The 25,781-nt window shown below is 47.3% G+C and overlaps 11 protein-coding genes across 11 annotated transcripts; 6 read left to right on the forward strand and 5 right to left on the reverse strand.

The window, feature by feature from the left end:
- Positions 1-2,085: 2,085 nt before the first annotated feature.
- On the forward strand, positions 2,086-4,511 carry EYB26_006256 (uncharacterized protein; the record flags this gene model as incomplete). The annotated part of the gene is made up of 2 exons (XM_054265532.1): positions 2,086-2,250; positions 2,307-4,511. The coding sequence occupies 2 exons, from the start codon at positions 2,086-2,088 to the stop codon at positions 4,509-4,511; spliced, it is 2,370 nt and encodes a 789-aa protein (XP_054121507.1).
- A 1,148-nt stretch (positions 4,512-5,659) lies between these two features.
- Positions 5,660-6,926, forward strand: EYB26_006257 (uncharacterized protein; the record flags this gene model as incomplete). The annotated part of the gene is made up of 2 exons (XM_054265533.1): positions 5,660-6,226; positions 6,288-6,926. The coding sequence occupies 2 exons, from the start codon at positions 5,660-5,662 to the stop codon at positions 6,924-6,926; spliced, it is 1,206 nt and encodes a 401-aa protein (XP_054121508.1).
- Positions 6,927-7,376: 450 nt separating this feature from the next.
- Positions 7,377-8,230, forward strand: EYB26_006258 (uncharacterized protein; the record flags this gene model as incomplete). Its single annotated transcript, XM_054265534.1, has 2 exons — positions 7,377-7,745; positions 7,808-8,230. The coding sequence occupies 2 exons, from the start codon at positions 7,377-7,379 to the stop codon at positions 8,228-8,230; spliced, it is 792 nt and encodes a 263-aa protein (XP_054121509.1).
- Positions 8,231-9,191: 961 nt separating this feature from the next.
- EYB26_006259 (uncharacterized protein) lies at positions 9,192-10,010 on the forward strand (the record flags this gene model as incomplete). The annotated part of the gene is made up of 5 exons (XM_054265535.1): positions 9,192-9,222; positions 9,540-9,571; positions 9,623-9,781; positions 9,836-9,930; positions 9,986-10,010. The coding sequence occupies 5 exons, from the start codon at positions 9,192-9,194 to the stop codon at positions 10,008-10,010; spliced, it is 342 nt and encodes a 113-aa protein (XP_054121510.1).
- Positions 10,011-11,284: 1,274 nt separating this feature from the next.
- EYB26_006260 (uncharacterized protein) lies at positions 11,285-13,181 on the forward strand (the record flags this gene model as incomplete). Its single annotated transcript, XM_054265536.1, has 2 exons — positions 11,285-11,819; positions 11,878-13,181. 2 exons carry the CDS (start codon positions 11,285-11,287, stop codon positions 13,179-13,181), a joined length of 1,839 nt encoding a protein of 612 aa, XP_054121511.1.
- A 531-nt stretch (positions 13,182-13,712) lies between these two features.
- On the reverse strand, positions 13,713-14,897 carry EYB26_006261 (uncharacterized protein; the record flags this gene model as incomplete). Its single annotated transcript, XM_054265537.1, has 3 exons — positions 13,713-14,145; positions 14,218-14,789; positions 14,844-14,897. 3 exons carry the CDS (start codon positions 14,895-14,897, stop codon positions 13,713-13,715), a joined length of 1,059 nt encoding a protein of 352 aa, XP_054121512.1.
- Positions 14,898-15,372: 475 nt separating this feature from the next.
- EYB26_006262 (uncharacterized protein) lies at positions 15,373-17,146 on the forward strand (the record flags this gene model as incomplete). Its single annotated transcript, XM_054265538.1, has 2 exons — positions 15,373-16,179; positions 16,232-17,146. 2 exons carry the CDS (start codon positions 15,373-15,375, stop codon positions 17,144-17,146), a joined length of 1,722 nt encoding a protein of 573 aa, XP_054121513.1.
- A 124-nt stretch (positions 17,147-17,270) lies between these two features.
- Positions 17,271-17,540, reverse strand: EYB26_006263 (uncharacterized protein; the record flags this gene model as incomplete). The annotated part of the gene is made up of 1 exon (XM_054265539.1): positions 17,271-17,540. The coding sequence occupies one exon, from the start codon at positions 17,538-17,540 to the stop codon at positions 17,271-17,273; it is 270 nt and encodes an 89-aa protein (XP_054121514.1).
- A 111-nt stretch (positions 17,541-17,651) lies between these two features.
- EYB26_006264 (uncharacterized protein) lies at positions 17,652-18,101 on the reverse strand (the record flags this gene model as incomplete). The annotated part of the gene is made up of 3 exons (XM_054265540.1): positions 17,652-17,782; positions 17,838-17,910; positions 17,976-18,101. 3 exons carry the CDS (start codon positions 18,099-18,101, stop codon positions 17,652-17,654), a joined length of 330 nt encoding a protein of 109 aa, XP_054121515.1.
- Positions 18,102-20,649: 2,548 nt separating this feature from the next.
- EYB26_006265 (uncharacterized protein) lies at positions 20,650-21,786 on the reverse strand (the record flags this gene model as incomplete). Its single annotated transcript, XM_054265541.1, has 1 exon — positions 20,650-21,786. The coding sequence occupies one exon, from the start codon at positions 21,784-21,786 to the stop codon at positions 20,650-20,652; it is 1,137 nt and encodes a 378-aa protein (XP_054121516.1).
- A 1,625-nt stretch (positions 21,787-23,411) lies between these two features.
- Positions 23,412-24,019, reverse strand: EYB26_006266 (uncharacterized protein; the record flags this gene model as incomplete). The annotated part of the gene is made up of 2 exons (XM_054265542.1): positions 23,412-23,839; positions 23,968-24,019. The coding sequence occupies 2 exons, from the start codon at positions 24,017-24,019 to the stop codon at positions 23,412-23,414; spliced, it is 480 nt and encodes a 159-aa protein (XP_054121517.1).
- Between the last annotated feature and the right edge of the window lie 1,762 nt (positions 24,020-25,781).

The following is a 25,781-nucleotide window of genomic DNA, read 5'->3' on the forward strand; positions in this document are numbered from 1 at the left end:
TCTCTTTCGATTTCTTGTTCGCATAGATTAGTTACAAAAATTCTGAATCAGTGTTGGGACGCTTTCGAGACGATGTCCTGGCCCCTTTCCCGTACCAAGTAACGTGTTTACTAGTCCATCACACTAGTAGGGGGTAGAAAATACAGAGCATGAGCTACTGTTGTATTATTTACCGAACCAACTGAATCCACTAGTAAATTTATTAAATACTGCACTAATCCTGACTGGGAGGGTAGCTCTTTCTTTGTCTGCCTGGCAGGCTGGCACCGTCGACCGGCAACGCCCACTTTTGGGGCTAGCCGCTTTCCTCGCAAAAACACGACAACAAGCACGACCCCCAATCCAGAAGGCAGCTCTTGATCCTGTATCTCCACACTCACTACGGATATGTGCCCATTTGTTAGTTTTCGCTTGCTTCTTTGATTTGCCCCCATTGTTCAATCAGAATCAAAGGCGCATAAAAAAAAATCTTTCTGTCCTAAGTCCTCCAGTCCGAGAGATGTGCCCGCCGCTCCCAGCCCCTTAGACGCAAGTGCAATGCAGTCTGACGTCCAGAAATCCTGCCACAACAAGAGTATTGAGTGATAGATATTGCTCCAATTTTACGCTACTCTGTGCGGATACTAATGCCGTGACCGATCTCCGTCTGACTGCTTTGTTACTTTGTGTAGTCTCCCCTAACTTTCCAGCCAAGGACTAGGTTCGCAACTACACTATATACGCTCTAGATCCTAATTCAATTCATACACGTATTTATCACCGTCCATTAATTACCGCGTCCCCGTTCTACCTTTGGCCAGCGTCCCACTGTTGTCCACTGCCTTGGGCTGTCGGTCCACCTTCTAACACGCAGTCTCGCTGCCGTACTGTTTAGGCTCTCATAGCCTCGCTCACCGTCAATTCGATTTCGATCACGAACGCCTGCTCATCAGACTCACCACTCATCTCCTCCTCTCTCCTCTTCTGCAGTGGACCTTTTAGGCCAATACACTCTTTTTGCTCGTGTCTCTCGCTTCACCACGTTTGTCAATCAATAAACAACCACTTTAGCTTGTTTGGGCCCGAGGTCCACGACTCTCGCGTGCTAGTTTGAGCTTGCATTTCTCTTAAAAACACTCCCTCAATCCGTTTTCCCTCTTCATTCACAACGTCTCCCATCGTTCCACCACCCTGGTACCCTGCAAATTGACTTTGCGGAGACTCCAATCGAACAAAAGGGAAAAGCAAACTCAGTATCACGGAACGGCTCGTGCGAAACGACTGACAGTCACTGCGCTGTTCCCCCCGACTTATCGATATACGTATGATCGTCTCCTCCCGAGCACGATCATTCCTGAATTGATCGTTTTTTTTTTTTTACAAAATCGTGCTCTAACACTTGATCCGTGCCAACTTGGTGGACCTTCCCAAGTTCCCCCGTTTTGGAAATTTGGTCGCCGTCACGCCGTTGACATTTCTCGTCTCCACGGCCCCGTCCTATCTCCCGTTAAGTCTTAGGTCGCTCCCACTAGTATCACTACTCTTCCTGGTGGTATTGGTATTATTCATCCAGGGGCTTCCTTCCGCCTACGATTTGAGTCTTGCTAGCTCAACAATTCCCAGCGATCCGTTTCCGCCGTCGTGGAACCTTCGCCGGCTTGTTCCAAGATCTCCTTTCCATCCTGAACCTCGAAGCACCACACCACCCCTCTTGACTCCTCCTGTTCGAGTTCTCTCTTTTCTACATCTGTTTACATTTGCATACCTACCCTATTCACTCCTTCAACAAACTTCAATTGCTCGTTTATATTCTCCCTTTAATCACTACCACATCCGATCGTTGACACCAATTGCTCGACTACAATCACGCATCAGGCCTTTTTCAGTATCACAACCGTCCACCATACTATAATCGAACCTCGGAGGATGAAGACAGAGTCCTGTTGAACGTTGCGAGTCATACACACAACGCCCTACTATCATCCGAATCCTTTCGCTTGGTGAGTACTCAATACAGTGAACTGCATGCACCTGTCCGAGACTAATCCAATCAAGGCCATTCATACTTTCTCAAACCATCTGCAGGCAGAGGACCAGAGAACAGACATGGCTATCTCTCACGAATACTCCCTCAAGGGAACATCACATAGCGCCATGACCCTCGAAGACCGATTTGAGGTGATCAAAGAAGTTGGCGATGGCTCTTTCGGCAGCGTCGTGCTGGCCAGAACACGGACCGCAGGGTCCAATGTGGCACGTCGTGGAACTATGGTCAGTAGAACCAGCTGTTTCCAATACTCTGGAACACCGTGACTAATAATAAACAGGTTGCTATTAAGACGATGAAGAAGACATTCGAGTCGTTTGCTCCATGCCTGGAACTTCGAGAGGTCATCTTTCTTCGCACACTTCCTCATCACACGCACATTGTCCCCGCCCTGGACATTTTTCTCGACCCACTAAGCAAGAAGTTGCATATCTGCATGGAGTACATGGACGGCAATCTCTACCAATTGATGAAAGCACGGGACCACAAGTATCTCGAAGCAAAGCATGTGAAGAGCATTCTCTACCAGATCATGTCAGGTCTTGATCACATCCATGCACACAACTTCTTCCACCGCGATATCAAACCTGAAAACATCCTCGTATCAACTTCTGCGCCGAATGATTCTTCGGCCTTTAGCCGCTATTCGAACTTAGTCACTCCTCCTTCTACGCCTCCTACATACACTGTCAAGATTGCCGACTTTGGTCTCGCCCGCGAAACACATTCGAAATCCCCATATACAACATATGTCTCCACCCGGTGGTATCGGGCTCCAGAGGTGCTGCTGCGTGCCGGTGAATATTCAGCCCCTGTTGATATCTGGGCTGTGGGTGCTATGGCAGTTGAGATCGCCACATTGAAGCCATTGTTCCCTGGTGTAAATGAAGTAGACCAAGTATGGCGTATCTGTGAGATTATGGGCAGTCCTGGTAACTGGTACACCAAATCTGGCGCCAAAGTCGGAGGCGGAGAATGGCGCGAAGGCACCAAGCTTGCACAGAAGCTTGGATTCACTTTTCCCAAGATGGCTCCGCATTCAATGTCAAGCATTCTGCAGGGCCCTCATTGGCCACAGTCGTTGGCCAACTTTGTTACATGGTGTTTGATGTGGGATCCTCGCAACAGACCAACATCCACTCAAGCCCTCAACCATGAATACTTTGCGGACGCAGTGGACCCATTGAGACCAAAGTCATCAGCTTCCAGGCTGCTGGGCCGCAAGATGTCCGAAAAGAGTTTCAAGCCCGCCCCCACCAAGGAGACCACCGAATTGCCTGCGTTATCCTCCAAACCTTCGTGGTTCCGAAGATCATTGGTACTGCGAACCGACAGCCCTACTCCTCTCCTGGAACCAGAAACAGCTGTACGACCGCCAGCCATCTCCTACAACACCGTGCCTGAGGTACAAGCCTCCAAAGGTCGCTCGATCAAGCGAGCAACATGGGCGAATGGCGCCCCAATGCCGATCCTTCCTTCTATTAGACCGGTTTCACCTCTTTCAAATGCAGTCACTGCTCAAGCCAACAGTAGTGTGGCTCATAACGGTGATCAAACTCTGGCAGTCCCAGTCGAGGACATCGGAAAATCCAAGAAGATCGGTCGTCAACTTTCCGTTAACTCCCACGGCAATCACTACGCTGATATCCACAGACAGGAGGCAGAACGTGCTCTAAACGGCCTAAGTGGTGGCGCAAACACATCGACGCAAAAAGAAGGCTTCTTTTCTCATCTCCGGAAACGTGCTCGAAGACTATCCGGCCGCAATCAGGTGGCAGCAGTAGCACCCACATCCAACTACGACATTGAAGCCAATGCAGGCTGCTCCCCGTGGCCTAACCGTTCTTCTGTTGTCTTGGACTCGGGCGTGATTGACACGAAGACGGGTGATTTCACTGAGCTGGACAAGACGCTACAGAATGTGAAATATGGCTTGTCTTCGGCAGCCAACCCTCCTCCTCAAATTACCTCGATCCCTAACCAGAGTCCCTCTAAGAGACAGTCTGTGCCACAAGTGCCTATGCGATCAATGACTGAGAGCCCAACTCCTAGTGTGGGCGGTCCTATTTATGGTCGAACACGGAGAGCTTTGCAGATGACATCGCATCCTGTTCATCGCTACGAAACTCCAGAAGAGGAGGATGAGCTGCTGGATGAAGTTCTTCATTCAGCCGACAGAGCAGCTAGACACCTTGCACAGCACTACGATTCTGAGTCTGCTTCACTATACAAGGAGGACCACCGTCTTGCGCATTTGGTGAATGATTCGACACGCACTCTGAATCCGTATCCAACCCCCTCTCCATCGGCTAAACGCGACGGTGTTTCATTTGGCGATATAGACAACACCCCAGTTAGGCAAAGGGATGTCACAAAGATCCCTGAAGACACCTCCAGCCGACAATGGCCTACTCCGCCATATGGAGAGCAGGAATGGGCTAGCTCAGTTGCCAACAGCATTCTGTCTGGTTCTACGTACAGGTAGATGCGTGCTGTTCATGGTTTGCCTTTGCATTTTTTTTACATGGCTCATTTTGTTTTTCTCGGTCTTCACGCTCTATCTCCTCAACGCATCTGCATCGGCGAAGGCATGAATTTGGGAAAAGTGGACGATACAAGGGAACGGCGTATGGTCTGCGATTGATTTGATTGCTTGATCCCCTCTTTCAGATTTTTTTTTTCTTTCATTTTTCACCTTTCATCATACTGGCGGCATATTCGTGAACTTTCTATATTGGGTCACCTCGCTCCTCGTTTCTGATTTACATACCCCGTTATCCTGCCTCATATAGATGTATCATTTACTGGATTTCTTTTCCCTCTTTCTATCATCATTAATCAGCTTTACATACCCCCTTGTTCTGTTTATGTGGTACCTCACCTGCAGACCTCAATCTTTGCCATATCTGCGCTGGACGCGAGACACATTTATGCATAGCGGTTCATCTCTTACTGATATTTGTCACTATCCTTGCTCCTCAGCTATCTTTCCTTGAACGGGGCACACATACATGGTCCCTACAATTGCTTTCATCTTTTACCAAAACACGTCGCTTCACTTTCTCTGTACATCGCTGTGTTATCGCCGTCGATATTCGGTCAAGTCGCTCAATTGCTCTGGCAGCATGAGGATCTTGTTGGTTTCTCCGTCCCTTATACTATACCTTGTAATTATATACTTACGCACTCGGCAGAGAATACCTGCCTGCATATAATACATTTCTTATCCTCAATTCTTTGTCATAATATTAATCTGGAATCAAGTAAAAAACTGTAAGTGGTAGATGTGAGAAGCTGTATAATTCGATGCCTGAGGCATCAACAATATCGGAGACCCACTTGGAATCAAGATGGGAATAATCTCGACGTGAGCTACCTTAAAGAATTTGACGAGGAAGCAATTAGTTTTCTGCTCCAACAACTCAACTTCGTCTAAATTTCAGACCGGAGTATCTTGTTGATATTCTTGAACTACAACATAAAGATCCAGTAAAAGGACTGACTCTACCCTGCTATCTGTCCTGTTACAACACAATTTTTTTTTTCTTGAACGTCGCATTCCCACTCAACTTATATTTAGACATCATTCACTACCGATCAAGGGCGTTGATCGCCATAAGCATCACAAAAAAAATGCCTCTCGCGCAGCAAACCTCCGCCTCTCAAACACCACACATCTCCCCCGCCGAACTCTCCTACCTCTACACTTCCCTCTCCTCCCCCTCTGGACCCATTCGCCCCGACGGCCGCTCACCAACACAATTTCGTTTCCTGACTGCCGAAACGGGTATATTACCAGGCACAAATGGTAGCGCACGTATCGGGTTTGCGGATGGTACGGAGGCTATTGTGGGTGTGAAGGCGGAGTTGGAGAGGACACTTGCGACCGATGCGCTGGATTTGAGGCAGTTGCAGGAATTGGAGCAGGGTGCTGATTACGGAGATGAGGATGGTGGGGATGAAGGTGGTGGTAGTGGCGAGGGAAGTCATACGGCGCAGGGACAGAGTGCGTGGGTGCAGATGTCTATTGAGATTCCTGGGTTTAGGGATGATGATGCCCTGCCTGTGTTTTTGTCGGAGATGATGAGGGAGTCTCTTGTGGGATCTGCGGCGGGTGGAAGTGAGGATGCTAAGATGGTTGGGGGGTTGAAAGGTCGACTAGTTATTAACCGTCGATGGCATTGGAGGCTCTACATTGACGTACGTCCCTCGATATGTTTCCGGAGCGATTGATGAGAGATGCTAATGATGAATGATATAGGTCCTGTTACTATCATCGCCACAATCATACCCTCTACCACTCCTCTCATTAACGACACATCTAGCTTTACTCTCAACTCGATTACCAAAACTCAAATCCCAAGGCGAAGAAGACCCTTTCTTCGAAGACGACTGGAATCTATCAGAATACATCTATCCGCGACCTACGGGCGCCACACAAAAACAAACACAGCGTCAAGCGCGTCCACCAGTGACTCTCCTCGTCATATCTACAGGGCAAAATGTCATTTTCGACCCAACCCGAGAAGAAATCGCAGTCGCAGATGCCGTACTCGCCGTCTCGATCGGCCGCGAACAAGACCTTGAGAACACAGACGCGAACTTGAAACTACTCTCCATTCGCACAATTGACCCGCCCTCAAGACTGACGCAGCATGGTGTTCCGGACTCGGAGAATGCGGCTACTCTGGCTGCCCTTGCTGCTGGCCCTACTGCTGCTGCTGGTACTCGCGCAGAGACTGCCTTTGCCGGTACGGATGAGGAAGTACCTGGTGTATGGAAGCCGAGAAGGGGTGGTGTATCGCGCAGCGTAATATCAAAAATTGTCAAGATGGTGCTGGCGAAGGGGGGTGTTGGTGACGAGGTCATGGAGGGTTTGGAGGGTGTTGAGGTGAGCTGAGTGTGACAGCAAACTTGCCCACACGTCATCTATAGAATAAAGTCACGCCAGTCAACTTTGAAGACTTATGGCGCAACATAATGCGTATTAGTACGCTATTGATATCAGTGGATAGATGCTTGCATATCTACAACCCGTCACGGCCACAAGACGAGTCGTTGTGGGCATAGGATAGTAGTGTTAGATACTACTTGCATACTCTGCAGAACAACCAATCCATCCTACCAATTGAGTTTCCTCATAGGAATAACTCTTTGTTTATGCATAAAATTGAATATATATCCTAGTCATAACCCTAACCCTACTGTACATTTTAAGTCACGTGATGTCACCGGCCGAAAAGAATTAATCAATCCGTAGCTCTTAGTCTCCTCCATCAGCAGCATCATTATCACCTACAGTCTAGGAGGCCAAATTGTTAGCTACGTTCGCTCTTAGAAGGACGGCAAGATGAAGGGAACCGTAACGTCCAACATCCCCCGCTTCCTCCTCCCCAGGGGCATTCAATCGCGCACACTGCAATACTTGCACCGCCGCAATTTTTCCAGCACAACATGGCGTCAAGCAACAGAAGACAACCCACGCACATTACCTCAACCGGACAAATTCCGCCCACCATCTCACCCAGCTCGACGCGTTATTCAAACCCGTAATGGCAAAAAAATCGCGCGCGAACCATTCAATTACCCCGGTCGCCCGCTCACGGCAAAGGAGAAAGAGGAGCAGAAGACAAAGAGATATCCGAATATGTTTCCTGCGGAGGGGACGGTGTTGTTTAAGTTTTTGACTTCGAGGTGGATTCATGTTTGGATTGCTATGGTGATTCCTATGCCCTCGTCCAAAGGAATTGGATTGAAGCTAATATTGCTTGGTAATTGTAGGGAGTCTTGACATCTCTAGCAACATTCACATTCACCGAAAACTTCAAACGAACATCCCAATTCGCGCATCTACTTCCACCATGGTCCGGCCTCCTCACCTCTCCAATCAGCACCATCTCACAAGCCATCTCAGTCTGGAAAATGCATGTCCAACACACCTCAATGGTAGCGCGCGAAAACCGACACAAACGAGTCGAAGATGCAGAGAAGCGTCGTCAATACCGCATTGCGCATGGAATGGAGGAGCCGTCCAAGGTTGCATCGCCGGTTGTCGAGGATGATCAGTCGCCCATTGCACCGCCTTTGGCTGCGGCTGCTGAGACTGCTCCCGTTCCCGTTGCTGCAGCTCCGGAGGGATCCGGGCAGGTGGCTGTTGAGGGAGGGGAGAAGCGGGCGCCGAAGAGGTGGTTGGGGATTTGGTGATTGTATTCATCGTTACCTTCTTTGACTTGTATACTACATGACTATATGGTGCTGGATTGAGGGGGGATAAAGCTTTTGTACTTTATGGAATCATCTCAGGACGAAACTGCTCTCTACCATCTTCTCGTTGTGCTGTTTTATGCAATGCATTCCCTGGTGTTCTTGACAGGTCTGGGAAGATTAGTTTCTGTTCGTTGTTATTGAGAGCTAGTAGCTGTCTCGACGATACGCCGCCTTCTCAATGTCAGATATCAATAAAGCATCACTGCTACAATCGGCGAACTCGCCGATAAGCGATGCCAAGATACGGATCATGTGACCCCGGGCTGACGGCAGATCGGATGAACCAGGTAACTTCATGTAACTAGTACTCCGTAAATGTTACTAACGAGTGTAATAAGCAGCCTGTGATTGGCCGAGGTCTTTCTACCTAGATACCGTCATCAATACAACAATACAACAGACACTTGCAACGGTGATAGAAATAGAATGATGACTGATGAGTATCCTTAGCCTGAAAGAATCCTGAGAATATCAACTCCATGCTCTATTTCAATTGACAGCTCGACCAGTGTCTAAAGTACCTAGGCAAGACTACAGTCTACAAAGCACAGCAACATACTCGGTGAGCAGGATTCCGGTTGTGCCCGCAAGAGTCACATGACATTGCGAGCTGCCGTCAATGTTCCCGGCAATTAGCTCGCCGCTGATTGGCTGCCACCTCGCCTCTGCGGTCATAGATGATAGTTTTCTTCCCCCTAAACCCAGTTCGACCTTGAAGTCATTTTTTTCTGCCCTTGTCCTGCCATTTCGTTTCCCGGAATTTCTTCCTTCCTTTTCTCCTTCCTCTCCAGACTACAACACTCTGTCCTTTTAATCGACGTCCACTTGCTTCATCAAGTTCTTTCTTCTCACCGTCTTATTTCTCTTTTAATTTTATTTCTCCTTCACATCAATCACAATGGCCAAGGACGCTGCTAAGTTCACTCCTGGTAAGCTCGACCACGTCTACCACATGAACGCCGAGAAGAACCGAGGATAGGTCATCGCATCGCCATGCTCATATTCCCGTCGGTTCGCGCGGTATACATTGATTACTGAAGCTTGCTGTGCTGAATTACTCGAAATCGGCCACGTAACGTCTGCAATGCGCCACCTGTTACGTCGCGTGCGAATGGTCGATTCTACATCCGGCATTGTGGTTTCTTCAATCAACTGGAATATGAATATGGCTATGCGATGAACTGACCTTCTTCGACTCAATGGCAGTTCCATCTATTACGAACATCAGCTAATCGACTTGTACTAGGTGACGCCAAGAAGGGTGCCAACCTTTTCAAGGTAAGAAGATTCCTCTATCGATAGCTTCAACTGTACTAATACTTCGTCCAGACCCGTTGCTCTCAATGCCACACCGTCGAAGCCGGCGGTGCCAACAAGATCGGTCCTAACTTGCACGGACTTTTCGGCCGTAGCACCGGTGCCGTTGAGGGATACTCCTACACCGACGCCAACAAGCAGGCTAACGTGACCTGGGACGAGAACACCTTGGTATGTCTATTCTTCCGATTTCAGTAGTAGGGCGCCGCTGACTGTTTTGCCTAGTTCGACTATCTCGAGAACCCCAAGAAGTTCATCCCCGGTACCAAGATGGCCTTCGGTGGTCTTAAGAAGCCCAAGGACCGCAACGATCTCATCACGTAAACTTCCCTTCTGATTTGCAGTAATTTCTAGCCGCTAACGGTGTATGTACAGCTACCTCAAGGAGGAGACCGCTTAAGCGCCTCTCAACCACCAAAAATGCTCGTCCCCGGCATCGCGATCTTCGAATTGTATAGAGCATTCGAACTGGACGGAAGTGGGACACACTCGCCTGTAACAATACATCGACTACCCTTCTACATGCGAAAATAGATTTTGGACTTCTTTTACCCGCTTCTTTTATGTTTAGCGCATGGAGAAACCAAAACGGCCGCTTGATACGATACAAAGGTAGAGCGGAATAAGATCATAGACTCTTTTCCTTTCTTCAGTGTACTCTTCTGTTGATATTATTTTTTTCTTTGTCTTCTTTGATGGGTCCTGTCATAGCTTTTTGGGAGGGGCCTTTTTAAAACAAATAATGAGCGCAAATATGATTCTCCTCTCTGATTGGACCCTAAATACTGCGTAGGCACATACCTGATACCTCTAATTGTTGTGGGCTTTGGCAGTGCCTATCTAAGTAGATCAGTGAGTTTTCACTTGTCCTGTCCCCATGGGCACAAATCACTAACGGAAATTAGATATATTGTCTGGACCCGTAACGTCGAACGAAAGTCTCGAACATGCAGGTCCGATTTGCATTGCAGCAAGTCAACCATACCATCCTCTCTTGTTTCCAGCGATGCGTTGTACTAGTTGTACTAGCAGCAAGGACGTCACGGGATATCAACATGGTTGGCTGACAACATTCGACTCTTCGATCCACGAACTTCCCCCCTCCGCGCCGATTGGACCAGCCCCCATTTTTCATGCAGGCTCCAATTCGATGTTGAACCTGAAGATGATTTATGCCTTTTCCAGCCAGTCTGCCTGGCCTGGATTGGCTGGGATGTGCCCGATTTATGACGAGTCTTCCAGTCCTGACTCCTTTGGCTACATGTCGGGAGGGGCAAAGCCTTATCGTCCCTTCTACGGTCTACTCCAGACGGTTTCATTTGTCTTTAAGACCAGCAAAGTACGGACGATTTGACACTTGCATATTAGATCCAGCGGCATAGCTTACAATTTCTTCTGTTTCGTCTTTTCGCTCTCAGGAAACTAGCAACAACAAATCGATTGTTCAATCAACAACGTTCTAACGGCCCAGTCCCTTATCTTGGCCTATCTTATCGCACTGTTTTGCGACAACCCTCGATTGTCCCCGTCGCATTTTCATCGTCAACAACAAGAAACAAGACCATATAATAACCACCAGCCTGCGCTGATGATCTACGCATCAAACCGATCTGTCCGCTGCCATCTTTCAAATATACACACTAATCCAAAAACTTGACTTGAAACACGGAGCGCATGAGTACAACACCATCCTCACCGCAACTATCCTCATCTTCTCTGGAAGACGCGATGGCAGCTATATTCGACGACCACCCGTCACTGTCGGCATCACTAGAGGACTTTGACGCTTCCATCGCGCGATCGCCTGTACCAGATATGCCCTCTCAACATTCCGGGTTCAGATCAGAGGATTCAGACGATGGCCGGGCGAATAGTCCTCAAGGTCGCTGGTCGCCGCCCGCTTTGAGACAACCCGGTGACTTACTAAATGGAAGTCATTGGTATCGCCATTCGCCTTACGGTAGATTATATATGAGACCTACTCTTCAAGCACGCAGCGCATCGCAATCGCGCGAGCCGACTCCTCAATATGAGGATGCATATGAGGAACCGTATCCACCATCACCATCACCACGACCACGAAAGAGCGCAGTCGATTTACCTGATATCGCGCTTGCAGCCAGTGTGCCTCTACCGCCAGGCACGGATTCCCCACTCAAAGGACGATCGGTATCTCCTGAGCCACAACCAGATGAGCCACATTCGAATTGTAGGTGACCTCCATGTATTAGAAAGGCACATTGAATTGACTTAATCTGTCTGTCTAGATGTCCGTTTTAGAGTATCTGCCGAGGTGGCCCAACGAGAACCGATACAAGCTGTTTGGAATGCAATCCGCCTTCCATTCGATCGACTGTTCAAAACCAAACTCAGCACGTTTACAACCATCCTCATTGGACTCATGGGAATGATTTTCATGCGCTCGTTATCTATACCCCCAACTACGCCGACAGTGCCTAATCTGATGAAACTATGTGCCTTTGCGCGAAACTTCGAGCCATTGATCCATTACTCCGAAAATGGAATACAGCATATCAACAATCTACAAGAGACGGGGATTGCGGTGTGGGACTTGGGAGAATCTGTGCGCGGGAGTAATATGACAAGTGCGCCTATTATAGTCACTCAACTAGACGAATTGTCCGATTCACTAAAGACTCTATCCCTGGAATTGACTCGATTCTTTTCCAATGTCGACTCGGACATTGACTCGATCTTGCTGGTCATGGACTGGGTCCGCCGAGAACTTACGGTGATCAACTCACAGCCGCCGAGTAGTCTACCCAGCGTCATGATCGACAACATCCACAACATGATATCTCAATTTGTCAACTTGGAGCATGGGGCCGCAACAACTGTCGACAGTGACGGGTCGTCCTCGGACACCTCGAGCAGCTACATAGCCGGTTATCCGACCATCATAGGAGCGGTGGTTACGACTGTGCTCGGCCCAACATCCGCCCATCGCACGCGCACAGCCCTAATGCGAACCTTTACCGAATTTCTAAACGTGCTCGAAGAGTCTATTAATAGCGAACTAACGCACTCCAACGCCCTGGTGGCACTCTTCGAGTCAATCGACCGTCAATTCTTCAACTTACAGCGAGTCGTCGTCCGAGAATCCGACACCCAAGAACGCGAAGAAGGCGAAATGCTCAGTTCACTCTGGACACGCGTGCTAGGCCCCAACGCAGCCCTAGTCCGCAAATACGAAAAGAATCGAAAACTACTCGCGGACGTCCGTAAGCGCACAGTAAACAACAAGCACCAACTGATGGATCACCAAGCGCGCCTGCTCAATCTAAAAGTCAACCTCGAAACCCTACGCCGGAAACTGGTTAGCCCCCTCGTGCGAAAGAGGAATGATTCCTCCATATCGATTGGCGGCGCCATCGACGCGACGAATAGTGTCCTGGGCGCAATCGGGGATCAGATTGAAGGTGTTGAGGATACGTATGCATATCTTCGGGGCGTGCGCGAGACGCAAAAGGCGAAGTATATGAATATGGTATTTGGGGCCAGCCGGATTACGGACCGATATCTGGAACTTGAGGAGACCACTGGTGACTAATCCTGGAATTTGTTACACTCATTTGATTCTTTATTCTTTCATTGTTTGGTTTGGGATGTGATTTCTTTGATTTCAACGGTGTTTGTTAAGACAAGCGTATCAGGACGGAGCTATGGAGTTCGGTCTTTGTTTCGTGCTATTTGTCATGCATATGGTCTGATCTCATCCTTTCATTGCTTTCCCTTTTTCGGTATCATACCATGTAGGTCTGCTTTGTCTCGGCGAGAATACGGTTTGCTCTGGATGCATCAAGGAGCCTTGGAGCCTGGCGAACGAAACATGCATCTTCTTCAGGCAGATACCTAGATATGGAGTAATACATGCATACAACTCAACTTTAGTTTATAGAATAATACATACATGCACAATCTGCTATTATGATGCCTGTAGTATTTTTGTCTGAAAATATTGATTTGGAAGGTAGTAAGTATTGCACGCAGAACCAATCAAACGCCGGTATATGCTTTAGTTGACATAGTAACAGCCAGCCTGAGCTACAGGTAAATGGCCATTTCATTTTTGGAGAGAGAATTAGAAACCACCGCCATAATTAGTCGCCCCATACGGCGTGGCTCCATAAGGTGTCATTCCACCACCCCAAGCACTCCTATTCCCTCCATTCGCACCCTGCCCATACGCTGTAAACCCACCACCAAGTCCACCGTCAATCTCAGGCGGCTCATATGCATCCGGAGACCGAACGCCGCCTCCAAGACCCATGTCCTCATCATCCCCGCCGCCGAGACCATTCACTTGAGCACCGGGTCCGTTGGGGTTGGTGAGGGTATCTATTATAGTAGCTAGTTTGGTCTGGAGGGTGAGAATGCCCTGTTGCACGATCGTGTCTGGTTCTAGGTTGCCGATTGATTCGACGTCGACATAGAATGTGTTTGGTTGGGCATCGTAGTCGAAGGGTTGGTCGGGGGGGTTGGGGGTTTCCCATTTTCCGTTTTCTGAGATGGGCCTATTTTTTATTTTTTATTTTTTTTTGATTAGCTCGAAACGCTTTCATTGATAGGGAAGGATAGAGACGTACCATTCCTTTGCAGGATCCTCCTCATACCAATAATCTAAATGTCTCAAATTATTGTGCGGATCATACTCAAACCCCACAGCCGACGTAGGCGACCACTTCGCATGCTCCTTCGCAATACCCTTGCGCGCAATACACGTCAACTTCAACTCCTGCCCCTTGATCAACTTGGCAATCAACGGTCCCTTTCCCTCTGGGTCTGTAATGACGGGATTGCCAACCCACTCATTTGCCCTGTCACCCGTAACCACCAAGTCTCGCGAATAGACCTTCATAACATCATCGGCCTGATTACAGCGCGCATGTAATGTCAACCGTACACTACATCTCGAGCACCAACTTTCGCATGTACAGTCTCGGTTGTACTCCATGTCGTTGTCGCAATGTTTGCTGTTCAGCGGTATGAGACCGAGTCGGTGTGCTAAAAATTCGTCTGGAAGAACGGATGTGTTCACTTCGACTTCGACGATGTCTATGGCTACTGTGGGCACTTCGGCGATCATTGTACGCCGTAGCGCGTTTGCGAGTGTGAGGTCGACGTTGGAGAGTTTGAAGTCGACGCGATACGGCTCTGTCTGTGGGCTGTTAGTTTTGACGACCTTCTTTGTGATAGAAGCAAATATATGTACCTCGCGAACAGTGACCTGTGGCCCAGCGGGCTCGATATCCATTTCGTAATCCATGATGAGTGTAGAGAGTCTGTCGCAGGAGGTTGAAGAATCAAGCCGAATTTGAAACCTGAAAGAGGTAGCTTGAGACAGGCCGAAGCGGCCTCGACTATGAGGTAAAAATGATCGTTTCTGTAGCGATAGCCGACTTTCGCAAAATCTAGAGCTGAACCGTGGGGTGTGATCGTTGGTAAGATGGTTGAGAAAATATTGCGACTGCTCAGATCACTTAGCTCTTTGAATTGCCTGCGATCAATCGGAGTAGAAATGTGCATGCGGTCTTGTGGTACGCCGTATAGAAATCTAGATTGAGCTAATCCTAACATGGCATAGCGGCAGTTAGCTACTAGTATGGCTTCAGCCTTCAGCTGAAGCTTCCAATCTCTCTAGACAAGTTTACAACAGATTATGAATCGAATCCTTATATTCGACTATTATTCGAAGATACTTAGCTTTATTTTTAACAAGTAGAGCTCCGCATTGGGTTAAAATGAGCCGGTTGTTGAGAAGCACCAAAGGCTGCTGGACATGTCGTCTCCGCCGCAAAAAGTGCGATGAACGACATCCAGTATGCCAGCTATGCCACACGTTGGCAATCCCCTGCTATGGCTACGGGCCAAAACCGGACTGGATGGATGGTGGGGATGTTGAAAAATCCCAGATTGAGAGCCTCAAGCAGACTGTGAGGTACACATCGAGACAACGTGACAGAGCCAGATCTCAGCAATTGCGTTCTCAGAACCAAGCTATTCCATCGTCAAGCTCGCAGGTGGATTCGGTCAATAGCACGTCGAATGATATCGTAGATGTAGCCAGTTCAGATTCACAAAAGGAAGATTCACCACCATCAGAACCTTCCTTTCCTTTACTTCATACCACGATAACCCCTCAAGACCAGACAAACCCCATGCTCTTCATGGGAGATTTATCGCTCTCCGATACAAGACTTTTGATGCATTTCGTGGACCATGTTTACCCACTACAACTTCCTATCAGCCAGACATCCGTTATTCGGAATGACCGCCACTGGCTTCTGCCAATCATAATGCACATAAGGCCGTTCTATCACTCGGTTCTCGGGTTGACTGCCCTTCATCAAGGGCTTCTCACGTCTCAGTCAACTGATGAAGAGAGGAAACATCGTGTGCTTAGATATGCGCAGAAACACCACTCTCTATGCCTTCGAGATCTGCAAGTGGCGATACAACTTTTTGGGCCTTACAGGACGAAAGGGTCCGAGTGTCCTAAGGGAGGTGTTGGGGTTCTTGCCTGTGTTATTCAGCTAGTGATTCTAGAAGTTGGTCAACTTATTCCCAGCTGTCATAGTATACTAACCTTCTGAGTATTAGATGTGTATAGACGAGACAGACAACTGGCAGGTCCATCTCAATGCCGCAATTAGCATGGTGGCAGGTGTCGATGGTGTGCGTCAAAGAACACCAATATCAGAGCCAGACCCATTCGCTACGATGAATTATGGATGGGATAGTTTCGAAGATGAATTATATCCCGAACATCCTTTACTTCAACAGCAAAGTTCCATGAATGCCTTGATTGCTATCGCAATTTACTTGGACGTGGTTTCCTGCGTCACCATGGGCAGGCCGCCTCGTTTGCTCAAAATTGTCCAAAATATCACCTGTTTGAGTCCAATCAACCAAGATATTCGAAACATGTTCGGTCAGGAATACTGGGTTATTTTGCTTATAGGCGAAATAGCGGCACTTCCAAACCCGATTCCTGTTCTAGTACCATTTGATGGAACTATCGCAAATTCCTTCAATAGTGTATCTGATGCACAAATCAGATCCGCTCTTCACGGCTGGGTACAAGAAAATGGCCCATCCATCGAACAATTGCAGTGCTCGGATGAGTACACTCTTTCGGCCTCTACGTCGATTCGTGTCACGACTTACCTGTATACGCTTGCTGGCATTATATACTTTCATCTAACGACTAAGGGCGTCGACGAGAGCTCCGAGGAGGTTCGTACCTGCGTAAGGTCGTTTATAAAAGCATTCGGCCTGACCAGACATACATCTACGCCTCAGAACTTGATCTGGGCTATTTATGTTACTGGGTCAGTTGCTGTTGGAGATGAGCGAACATTTTTCCAAACCATTCTTTCTGCTTCTGCTCCATATTTCTCGATTGGGCCATGCAATAGAATTTTGAAAAAGCTTGAGGATATTTGGGAAAAGAGTGTTGCTAGAACCCCTCTCTTCCGCTCTGATCTTGTCAGTCCGAATTTGTTGTTGGTTTGAACAATCTCCAACCACAATCACAACCGGATTTATTAGAGACTTGGTATCAGAAGCAGGCATGCTGAGCACATGGAGAGGTTTCTATTTGGAAATATTGCGTGATAAAGCTATTTTCTCGAAACATCTAAGGCAAAGCGAGGACTTTTTGCCATGAGTCTCGGGCACTGACTCGCTCCCACCATGCCTTGACATGGGGCCTGTCAGTGATGAAATGGCCACAGCCAACCTCGGATAACTTTTGGGTGTATGGCAGATAGTAGACATCAATGAGCGAGAATTCATCACCACCCATATACTTTTGCTTTGAAAGAATGCCCTCAAAGACATCCAACTTGGGCAAGAAACCAGCCTCATAGTGCTCGACCAGCTTTGGGTCTGGGCTACCTCCACGCATCCTGGGGTGTCTTCGTTAGTGATGGAACTTTAGACTCAGGCACCGGGAAGGCTTCCTTTAAACTCACACTTTGAATAGCTTCTCAGAAGTGATTGGAGAAGCATAGCTATCTCAGTTATCTCTTTCGACACTGGCCCATTTTTGGAATGTTGCATTTCCTGTGAGGTCTGTTACGTCGGGAATAAGCTTCGGGCCTTGGTCGATATATTTGGATGCAATGTAGTAGCAGATGGCTCGTGATTCTACAAAATGTCGTTAGAGTCACAAAATCTCGTGAGAGGAGAATGGGGAACTCACCATGCATCAAGAAATCACCATCTTCCAAAACGGGAATGACGCCAAATGGCTGTTTCTTTAGGTATTCGGGTTGCTGGAAAGTTCAACGGGTCAGTCGCATGCTCAGCCCTCGGGTCAAGCTAAAGAAGATAAATATACCTTGTGCTCTCCAGCCCTCGTACTGATAGTTTTCAACTCATAGTCGGTCACGCCTTTCTCAATCAAGGTGGCGAGAATACGTTGAGTGCAAGTTGCCTTGCTGGCACCGTGAATGACAATACCCATGATATGTTTGAATCTTATAATCTGACGGTACTACGATTTGTGACTTTGGCAATTGGCGGTATATGTAGGAAGCAAGCATGGAACCGGGGCATGTCGAGTTACTTATACCCTAGGCACGATGCTCAAAGCTTGTACTCCCCAATCGATAGTCCCAGATTGAGGGCATTCATTGACTCCGCTGAGGGACCTACCCGATACCGTAAGCCATTCTCGGGCATTTGACGGGACTGACTTTCTGGGTAATACGCATGTAGAGGGTACCATCATGACAAATGATTGATAATACAAAATTTTATCTTAACAATTGTCATCATTGCCATCGAATACTGAATAAACATCCTGTTAGCTTACGCCAAGGGCCGTGATTGGTTAGGTCCCCCAGACTCCGATGGGATCGATGAATAAGCCATGGCATACTCTCTCATCTCTCCTCGAGTACAGTATCAATAAGCCTATCGTCTCCACACAGTTCTCTCCAACAGTTTGTCGACTCAATCAACCACGAGCAGCCCTTGAGCAGGAATCTCCATTTCTTTAAGAATCCCTCGCTTACCTCCCATCCATACTCATGCCAGGCTTGTCTCCATACCAGGAACCCGCGTCGCTCTATTTCGTCGAAGCCTTCATATAACCCCAGCCCCAAATCATAGCAGAGTTCATGCTCACAATACCTCCCAGATACCAGGATCAGATTGTCCCGTAGTTTCGGAATAGGTATCACACTGATCCAGTATGGATGAGGCGTAGATCGCTGCAAGGAAGTATATCGAAGCTCCGGGAACGGCTTCGGCTGGAACGACACCGACGGACGGTACGTTGAAAGTGCTGGTGCATCCATGGGGAAGATGATCTAGAAGCGATAGAATAGTCATGTTGAAGCTCATGGCGCGGATTACATTGTACTGAACTAGGGTGATGAGATATTGGTCTACGGGGAGCGGGAAGATGATCTGAGGCGGAGTTTCATCGGGTATGGCGTATGTTGTGTAAGGCAGAAGCGGAGGTATAAGTTTGTGTTTTTTTGAGGTCTTGTGGTCTGTTCTATATCTGGAACTTGGCAGATAGTGTAGCCTGACAGATGGATGGTCAAGTCATTTTTAATCTCCGGGTGGTCACCGACAATGAGCATGCCATAACCTTTCCAAGAGAAGTCATCTATAGTCGATTCGTTTTTATGACCAGCAGCCTTCTTTCTTTCTTCTACAGTCCGGTTACTCCATGTACAAATAACAGAATGCAAGCCAAAGCGATTGCATTCATTCAACACAGAATCCCGGAGAGCCTGGTACGACATGTAGGATTGAATGTCTGTCCCTCCACGATGGGCAAGTCAAACTTACGCCATGCTTTTTGCCTTAGCTGGTTCTGCTGCCTCTTTCTTTCAAGAGGGTCTGCCATGTCCCTCCAATTATTGCCGTTATAGACTGTTTGACAAATACGTCAATAAAGACGTTCGAACTATTTCTATGTATGATGGATAGTGTTGTACCTGACTTGTGTGGTTCGATGGGACACGACAAATAATCCTAGTTTGCGTCATGGCAACTTTTAGAGAATCTTAGGCAAGGTAAATGCACTCCAATCTAAAGTTTATCCTTAAAAATGAGTGCAGTGGGTAGCTGTAGGTCTTGATAAAGAAGCAGAGCTGAAATTATTGAGCAGTCTCGTCCGCGTCGACCGTTGTAACACGTTGATTTACAAGGACGCTAATTGATATCAACAGTGAATTGTTGACGCCACGTAGGTAAAAGATCGACAAGCTGAAAAATGTTTCCTTAGATCATTCGAGATACACGATTATTCAAGCGAAGACTGGGTAATCACAGGAGAAAAGCTCCGCTTTGAAGCTCTTCTCTAGAGAAAGCCACCGAACCCTCTGACATCTACCTAAGCTGAACACAGTAAAGCGTCTCTGATTTAGCCCTAAATTGTGCGGTACTATGTAGATCGTGTCAAGACTGACACTAAAGAAAGACTAAATCAAGTGCGTTACGCGCTATAGCCGTTTTGGTATAAGATAGTGATCTCTGCGTCTATCATTTTTGAATGTCCCCATGAAGTTCAAGATAAAATAGATATAAGATGCCAGGAATTGGTCAGATTTAGATTTTTATTTATGGAATGAATACCTCCTCGTCCGGAACAGACGACTGTTCGAAGGACCTTATAAAAAGCACCAAATTCTCATCCGTAAACCGTTGGCATTCCTCATCTAGTTTCGAATACACAGAAATATTATCACCCTATATTGATCGCAGATCTTACTACAAAATTAAAGTATGCTTCATTTTATATGTGCAGTTTTTATGTAATAGCCAAAGCAAAAAGAGGGGAGGCCAAGCTAAAGACAATTGTACACGTAGTCGCGGGTGTTAGGGCTTAGCTCGGCACGTGCAATATACACAGACTACCCAAAAAGGAAATTCGATTGATATACGGCGATTACTTTGTTTGAAAGAGTTGATTGGACAAAATGGGTCGAGATTCAATTTCTGAAGGAAGTAAAAATTTGATAAGAGAAAGACGGTACAAAATAGGGAGTCGCAATCTATAAAAGCAGACAAATTATGGAAATAACCGTTGCCATAACTAATCTTGGATGGCGTAGAAGCAACATTGTCAAGAACCCTTGCTCACCACCGCGACTATGCTGATACATCAGCAACCCATGCTCTCGGGGCATGATATCCCGAAGCATGGCCTCCTTTTTCTCCCATATTTTCCGCATCTCATATAGCTCATCTATCTCTGCGTTGATTTTGTCCGCTGGATAGTTTTCCAACTGAGCTGCCTTCGCCTCGTCTCCATCATCGGGATACTCATGAATCGAAGTGACATGATTCATCCAAAGCGAGATGATCTTGTAACACTTCGCTTTGATGGACGAGAGCTGCTCCTTCTCAGCTACATTTTTGTAACGGCCGAGATGGTCTAGCTCAGCTCGCAAGTTGATTATCTGGATAACTTCCTCAGGCGCATATTCGATATGCTGCTCATATTCCAACGGATGCAATGCATAGATCACGTGGAACCCCAATGCGGCATGGGGTACTCTTAACCTGTCGTTCATTTGCAGATCCTGGACAATTTGACAATCGAAGAGAACGTTGGCCTCCCTGAATTTGGCAGGTATCTCATTCAAAAACCTAAAGTGCCCGGTTTTCAGGTATTGGTGGCAAGCCTCTTCCAGATATTCAGTGCATATAAGCTGGTATTGTATTTTAAATGTATCAAAGTCGGATGTCAATGAATCGAAAAAGTCGAGATGTTTATTTTGCTCTTCCTGTCGGGCCGCATTGAGTGTGACCAGGCGCTCGAACAGGCCCTCTATATTCTTATACCTCGATTCGAGGTTCTCTTGTCCATTCTTGAGCCGCTCCTGCTGCTCGTTTAGCTTTGAAAGCGGGCTCCTCCCCCCCTCGTTTTGAAGGGCTTGCAGCCCGAGTCTTGCACGCGGGGCTCCTTGGTTGTTGCTCAGGGATTCATGCCGTAGCTCGTCAAGGTGTCTTACTAAAGTGTCCTCCAGTTGGGTTTGGTCACCACTGGGTCCTTCAAAATCAGAGGCGCTAGAACGGCTATCTTCATCTTCCTCTTCACGATCATTTTGTTCTTGAATTTGTGCAAGCAGGTCGTCTACCCACTTCTGTCGACTATCGGACACCCGGAAGTGTGGATTGCAGGGCATTTTGAGAAAATCTCCTGGGGTATGTTGTAGTACTGAAGAATATTGGATGTTGCTAGCCAGTGTTGGATGCTGAGAGGAGGTTGGGTGTCAAGTTGGTGTCGAGTCAAGGTTCCAAGGTGACAAGAGTATTATTTATTACCCCCAGAGTTGTGCGATTGCTTCAGAGCTCGGGTCGAAGTTGCGATAGACCTAGCCAAAATAGGAATGCATTGTTGATTTTTTTCTCGCATATATCAATCCAATCCAATCTAACAGAATATCTCAAACCACTTGTCCCACATTCGGTCAACACCTTCACATAGCCTAGGTGAACGACCTCTTTGATGTAATGCATCTGGCGTAAATATAACACGAATGTCTAGGTATTATCAAAATAGGGAGGTAATTGCCATAGAGTCTGTCATTCACAAAGCAAGCTTGCTATATCACTGTTAATATTGTTCTGTGTTAGGAAAGATCCATCAGACTAGCATACGAAGGGCGCTGAAATAGCTGGACCTTACCTAGGTACTGAACATTTGAAGGGGAAAACCATGAGCATGGCGAGCCACATCCCCTAGGGAACAGTGACTTTGTTTGACTATTACGTACTGTATCAGGGATTTCCCATGCCCTGCTTTTGAGAAATCGAAGGAACTCGACGACATTTGTGGATATATTAAGAAAAGTTGGATCACTCGAATTCAGAACGTCTACTAGGTAGCAGAACATCCCATTCTGTTGCATTGGCAGACACCTAGCCGGTAATATACAGTACAATTACAGGAACCAAGGAAATAGAGCGTACAGATTACCGTACAGAGCACTTGAAAAGATGTTTTCTATCAGCTCCTCTTTATCCTGCTTGCTCACTATGCAAAAAAAAAAAAAAAAAAAAAAAAAAAAAGGTAAAAAAAAACAGAACATAATGCCATGCCATATGATGCAATGCAAAGCGATGCGAAATCAGTCAAAGCAAAAGAGCCCCACACCATAAAACCTTGTATTTCTTCGCCAAATTTCTAGCCATGACTCCTGATCTTTTTCGTCTTTCTTGGTACAGTGGGTGTTGTAGAGTGTTGTAGGAACGTATGGTCATGGATGATATGGTGTGTAGGACAGAATCACTTCTTGACACTCGGTTCATAATCGAGACTTGACAGGGAACTTCTTTGGGAACTTGGATAATTGTGAGGTCAAAGGAGGCAGAGAGAAGACAGTGTCATCGATAATAATTCTCCCTGGTCATCATGTGCATGCGCCTCTTCCCTTCTGGACTGATCATGCAAACAACCAGTAGCCATGAACAGTCTATGATAACCCGAACAGATGTAGGAAAACTCTATAATGAATCGAGAGGTGTGTCGGAGTCATGATCCCAGGAAACATCCCAAGAAGATGATGCATGTATTAAAGTGTAGAGTGCAGGGAATAGGAATAAATCTCAGCATTACCTCCCAGGAAGAAACGGATAAAGAAGACGAGCACAGGATCAACAAAATGAAATAGATGAATTTTAGAAAAAGAACTTTTCAAGGCATATCAGTCATATCAGGTCGTTAGACAGCGCTACAGACAGTAGTGTAGCCAGCTGGAACTGTTGAGACGGCTTATAGCGTGTGCACAAAGCCAGTCAATAGTGGTGGCTAACGTCGTAATGAGCTGCGATTCAGTGCTTCAAGCAGCTCAGGACGATTAACTAAAGCCGATGCAGCTTGTGCATATGTGACCCACTGTCGCTTTCGCTTGTGCATTTCAGGCCATTGAGCTTCTTCGCGGCTGACAATGGCTTCAAAAAATTGGTATGATGCTTTGGGAGCAGAGGTCGTGAGCAGCGTGGCAGGTCTCATGTCAGGAATCACGCCGAGATCCCGCTGCACAGTACAGATAACACCTGCTTCTTCCCAAGCTTCTCGTTGCGCGGCCTGTTGAGCAGTTGGTTCATCCAGTTCCCAGCCTCCTTTGGGCAACACCCATCCACCGGGCCCAGCGGATTGGATCATCAAGACTTTGGTCTTGTCGGCGGACAGAGGAACGATACCGGCGACGAGTCGCTCGCCTTTTGTGCCATATCCTAGAGGAGATGGATATTAGTTTTTGTAGACAAGATGGTAGGGTGCGTTGGAATGCAAGATCTGCGGTTGAGCCCCGAGGCTGGATCGCGCGCACGTGCTTGATGGAGCTAAATGGAAGTAGACTCACTTTGATTAGTTCTGCCCACGCGGGACTCCATTGAACGATTTGCAGCTGCCATTCTAGTTGACTGGTGCTGATCGGTGCCGACCCCTCTATGTAGAGGTCTAGAAAACGAAAATCCGCGTTGCGGCAAATAGCCAAGATTATCTCCGAATCGGTCAATTTATAGAATTCGGACTGCAAACGAATGTATTATTCAGTCACTACCGACGGGAGGTCCCGCAACGACGGTTTGTGGTGAGTCTCTCTCGTTATGTGTCCGCTTTGCTATTTGCAGATCGATGACGTCTGCGTTGACCTCGACAGCTTGCAGTTGACGAGTTCTGAGGAAGGAGACGCGTTTCGGCCGAGCGCACAGATAGTAGAGTGATTGTGCGAATGCGTAGCGGCTGACTGGGTAAGGTGAATACGGGTTGAAGGTCGAGCAGCCAAGCGATCTTCAGGTCGGAGGGCAGGTCGTTTCGCACGGAAAGAGAACGAACGGGAAGCGGTAACGGGGTAGGGTTGGGGTCGATGAGAGAGATGAGGAAGTGATTCGCAGAGGTGGTTTGGCAAGAAAGAAAAGAGAATTAAGTCTTCCCGATGAGTCCCGCTATGGACGGGAGCCCGACGAGGGATAAGGTTGGAGAAGACATCTTATGGAAAGGGAACAGTAGAAGGTAGAGGGGAGGTGAGGCAGACGGAGGAAAGGGAAAAAAAAATTAAAGAATAAATTACGTGGGGACGGAGACCAGGAGGGGAGGAACGCCGGAGGGGTGCTTAGCGGTGGTCGCCTAGGCGGTAGCTTCCAGTAAGGGAAGTGTCCTCTGTAAGTTGAGCTGTTGCTCCCCGCCACGGTACCGAGTCCGTACCCTGGGCATACTACAGTATTTCGTCTGTGTTCACAGGGTTGTACGGATGTTTCAGTATATTTGTAGGCATGTTTCTATACAATTATTCTCGTTAGTAAGATAGAAGAACGAGGGAAGGCCTCCCTCACTTTCAATATTCAGTATCGCGGCAGACGATTCAACATAGATCGTCAATAAAATAAAATACTGATGCCGTAATCGATTTACAGCTAACTTAACGTAGCATGACCAACGGACGACTGCCAGATCTGCCCTACACGCCACCCACGAGTCCTACAGCTATTAATTAATAATTGAATCTACGATTTATGCAGAGCAAACCCTAAACTAAGGTATATTTTGTTCTCGTGGACGCTTCCAATGTTACTTAATACCGACCGTCATAGCCGGGTCCGGTAACGGCCACCAGCGTCTCGTTCAATATCAAAATTACAGACCTCGAACAAATCATTACAACCCCATTAAAAATAGTGCGTTTGGAATCGTTTAGTCGAAGGATAAACTGCCACGGTGTGCCCACTCAACACAGATTCGCATTCAGCCAAGTTGGCGGTGATGGCTTTCGCCCAATGATGGATTCAGCTTCTGTTCTAACCACGGAACGATCAAAGACAGCAGTACTGCTACAGTGGGCCATAAGCCGGCATTACCGTCTCAATACCAATACCAATGCCAATACACAGAGTCTACTACGTATGTCCGTATTTAGTTAACTGAACTCCGGGACATCGATGTGTCAGCCCTAGACGGCCGCTGTAAGTCAGTTACAAGGCGGACTCGGGTATTGAAAAAAAGTCGCCTTCAACCAGTGGCTGCACTTTGTAAGCTGTTGTAAATGATTAGTTAGTTATTATGGAAAGACCTGGTCAGTCATATGCAGATCGCCCAGCCAATATTAAAATATGTGACAGTCTTGACGGTTAGTTGCAGATGAGTCTTGATGTTCCTATAATTTCGTCGAATATACTG

This window comes from Talaromyces marneffei, chromosome 4 (genome assembly GCF_009556855.1).
Source record: "Talaromyces marneffei chromosome 4, complete sequence".
NCBI lineage: Eukaryota > Fungi > Ascomycota > Eurotiomycetes > Eurotiales > Trichocomaceae > Talaromyces > Talaromyces marneffei.